The 3,829-nt window shown below is 40.6% G+C and overlaps 1 protein-coding gene across 1 annotated transcript; it reads right to left on the bottom strand.

The window, feature by feature from the left end:
* Nucleotides 1-370: 370 nt before the first annotated feature.
* Nucleotides 371-2,974, bottom strand: LOC131876968 (uncharacterized). Its single transcript, XM_059222515.1, has 10 exons — nucleotides 2,553-2,974; nucleotides 2,437-2,484; nucleotides 2,312-2,346; nucleotides 1,831-2,233; nucleotides 1,715-1,762; nucleotides 1,590-1,624; nucleotides 1,109-1,511; nucleotides 993-1,040; nucleotides 868-902; nucleotides 371-789 (listed from the first exon to the last, which is right to left on the bottom strand). The coding sequence occupies exons 1-10, from the start codon at nucleotides 2,663-2,665 to the stop codon at nucleotides 383-385; spliced, it is 1,575 nt and encodes a 524-aa protein (XP_059078498.1). The 5' UTR covers nucleotides 2,666-2,974; the 3' UTR covers nucleotides 371-382.
* Nucleotides 2,975-3,829: the final 855 nt, after the last annotated feature.

The following is a 3,829-nucleotide window of genomic DNA, read 5'->3' as shown; positions in this document are numbered from 1 at the left end:
CTCCATTATGTTATGTAATATCTTGTATTTTATCTCATTGTCATGCTTTATTTGGAATAGAAACCGTTGACCCAAATTCTGGATTCCAGACGAGTCTCCTCCCTGGTTAATTTACACCGCGTAAACAGGTCTATGTTCAGAGAAAGTATATTTGAGACTCAACTCACTTGCATAAGCAAAAAACAAAAATAACATAACATCAAGAGTGACGGCAAAAAAAAGCACAAATATCATTCATTTATGACAATTGGACATCTGCAGCTAAATTGCCCACTGCCTGATAGTTCAGCCTTTGTTCAGGCATTGCAATCATCACACCTGCATGACAAAGCACCAAAATGTTATGACTTCATGAATCAAGAACGACAAATCAATGACATTCTCACCCAAATCCAAATTCCAGCTCAGTAATGTCCATGACACCCTCCCGCTTGAATTGAACATAGCGACCCTTGATTGGGCCATTCTTGCATGTAACCGTCTTAACACCCTTGTCCATGACAGAGTCTGTTGTACCACAAAGCTTGTTTTTGGCAAAATTTTCAATTTCGTTGTTTCCAATGTAAACTTGAATATCAGTGATTCGAGTTTCGTACTTCAAACGGGGATGAATTGTCACACTCCTGATGGAGGCCTCTTGTGTCAGGTCAATCTGAAGCCAAGGTTCTTTGTTTGGCCATGAGCAGTAGTAGTTATAGCCTGTGGAATCGGCTGTCTTCTTGCCATCAAATAGCTTGTCCACCCCACATTGATCCCATTTCTCATTGGATTTGCCGACAGCCGTTTTGTCTGGAGAAACATTTGAAATTAAATTTCCTCACTGCCTGTTGAGTTAATAGTGCTTTCAAGTATTACGAATTTGCTTACCACATTCAACACCGACACACAATGGATCATTACAACTGAAAGTTAAGATGGAGGTTGTATTCCATTCCTTCACGAAAACGCACCAATTACACAGTGCTTGTTTATTGTTGAATGAAGTAGTTTACCTGAGGCCTTGTGGCTTAGTTATTGCTGAACCGTGACAATTATCACACCTGCATGACAAAGCACCAAAATGATATCACTTCATTGATCAAGCAAGACAAATGATTGACATTCTCACCCAAATTCAAATTCCAGCTCAGTAATGTCCATGACACCCTCCCGCTTGAATTGAACATAGCGACCCTTGACTGGGCCATTCTTGCATGTAACCGTCTTAACACCCTTGTCCATGACAGAGTCTGTTGTACCACAAAGCTTGTTTTTGGCAAAATTTTCAATGGCGTTGTTTCCAATGTAAACTTGAATATCAGTGATTCGAGTTTCGTACTTCAAACGGGGATGAATTGTCACACTCCTGATGGAGGCCTCTTGTGTCAGGTCAATCTGAAGCCATGGTTCTTTGTTTGGCCATGAGCAGTAGTAGTTATAGCCTGTGGAATCGGCTGTCTTCTTGCCATCAAATAGCTTGTCCACCCCACATTGATCCCATTTCTCATTGGATTTGCCGACAGCCGTTTTGTCTGGAGAAACATTTGAAATTAAATTTCCTCACTGCCTGTTGAGTTAATAGTGCTTTCAAGTATTACGAATTTGCTTACCACATTCAACACCGACACACAATGGATCATTACAACTGAAAGTTAAGATGGAGGTTGTATTCCATTCCTTCACGAAAACGCACCAATTACACAGTGCTTGTTTATTGTTGAATGAAGTAGTTTACCTGAGGCCTTGTGGCTTAGTTATTGCTGAACCGTGACAATTATCACACCTGCATGACAAAGCACCAAAATGATATCACTTCATTGATCAAGCAAGACAAATGATTGACATTCTCACCCAAATTCAAATTCCAGCTCAGTAATGTCCATGACACCCTCCCGCTTGAATTGAACATAGCGACCCTTGACTGGGCCATTCTTGCATGTAACCGTCTTAACACCCTTGTCCATGACAGAGTCTGTTGTACCACAAAGCTTGTTTTTGGCAAAATTTTCAATGGCGTTGTTTCCAATGTAAACTTGAATATCAGTGATTCGAGTTTCGTACTTCAAACGGGGATGAATTGTCACACTCCTGATGGAGGCCTCTTGTGTCAGGTCAATCTGAAGCCATGGTTCTTTGTTTGGCCATGAGCAGTAGTAGTTATAGCCTGTGGAATCGGCTGTCTTCTTGCCATCAAATAGCTTGTCCACCCCACATTGATCCCATTTCTCATTGGATTTGCCGACAGCCGTTTTGTCTGGAGAAACATTTGAAATTAAATTTCCTCACTGCCTGTTGAGTTAATAGTGCTTTCAAGTATTACGAATTTGCTTACCACATTCAACACCGACACACAATGGATCATTACAACTGAAAGTTAAGATGTAGGTTGTATTCCATTCCTTCACGAAAACGCACCAATTACACAGTGCTTGTTTATTGTTGAATGAAGTAGTTTACCTGAGGCCTTGTGGCTTAGTTATTGCTGAACCGTGACAATTATCACACCTGCATGACAAAGCACCAAAATGATATCACTTCATTGATCAAGCAAGACAAATGATTGACATTCTCACCCAAATTCAAATTCCAGCTCAGTAATGTCCATGACACCCTCCCGCTTGAATTGAACATAGCGACCCTTGACTGGGCCATTCTTGCATGTAACCGTCTTAACACCCTTGTCCATGACAGAGTCTGTTGTACCACAAAGCTTGTTTTTGGCAAAATTTTCAATGGCGTTGTTTCCAATGTAAACTTGAATATCAGTGATTCGAGTTTCGTACTTCAAACGGGGATGAATTGTCACACTCCTGATGGAGGCCTCTTGTGTCAGGTCAATCTGAAGCCATGGTTCTTTGTTTGGCCATGAGCAGTAGTAGTTATAGCCTGTGGAATCGGCTGTCTTCTTGCCATCAAATAGCTTGTCCACCCCACATTGATCCCATTTCTCATTGGATTTGCCCACGGCCGTTTTGTCTAGAGAAACATTTGAACGTAAATTTCCTCACTGACTTTAGTTAATAGTGCTTTCAAGTGCTACGAATTTGCTTACCACATTGAACACCGACACACAATGGATCATTGCAACTAAAAGGAAAGATGTAGGATGTTTTACATTTAATTCGCAAGAACAAACCAAAAGCATAGTGCTTGTTTTTTGTTTGAAAAAAGATTATGTACCTTATGCCTGGTAGCACGTTGGCCAAGGTCCTTTGATGAGCAGAGGAAAAAGAAAGGTATTATTTCAAAATGAACTCAAATCCCTCCCTTGAATATCCATGTGTTTGTTGCTCTTCACACTTACCAACTGACCAGGGCTGACAAGGTCAACAGTGTGGACAGGATAATCATGGTGGTTGTGTATTCACACCTTTAATTCACTGGGGAGTCAGTCCAAGAACTGATGAGGTTATGTCTTAGCCAATAGCGTATTTATACCGATACATGTTTTGTACATCTGGTAAAAAACTTCCAGAGCGCAGCTTCAAATGCAAGAACGAAATTACGAATAGATTTTGTGCCACCTCTTTGCTGAAATGTTCCTTGTTTTACACACCAAATCATAAGCATTGGGATCATCTGGATTGAACTGTGCAGGCTTGTGCTCATTTGGCAGCCACGATCACAAAATATGCCGAGCTCAAAGTCACAGCCCATGTTAACAAAGGGAATTGGCTAAGATATATTATGGAGTTGAGCTATTTTTCATCTTCATCAAAGTTTCAAAGCCAAGCTTGACAATGAATTTAAAAAAATGGAATAGCCACCAAACTAACAAACATGAGGAAAGGCTAATATGATAAATGGCCTCGTATTGAATCATACTGTTCTGATCTGGACTCACGTCATT

This window comes from Tigriopus californicus, chromosome 2 (genome assembly GCF_007210705.1).
Source record: "Tigriopus californicus strain San Diego chromosome 2, Tcal_SD_v2.1, whole genome shotgun sequence".
In the NCBI taxonomy this organism is placed as follows: domain Eukaryota; kingdom Metazoa; phylum Arthropoda; class Copepoda; order Harpacticoida; family Harpacticidae; genus Tigriopus; species Tigriopus californicus.
The sequence above is the reverse complement of the archived record's forward strand: the minus strand, read 5'-3'. Positions and strand labels throughout refer to the sequence as shown.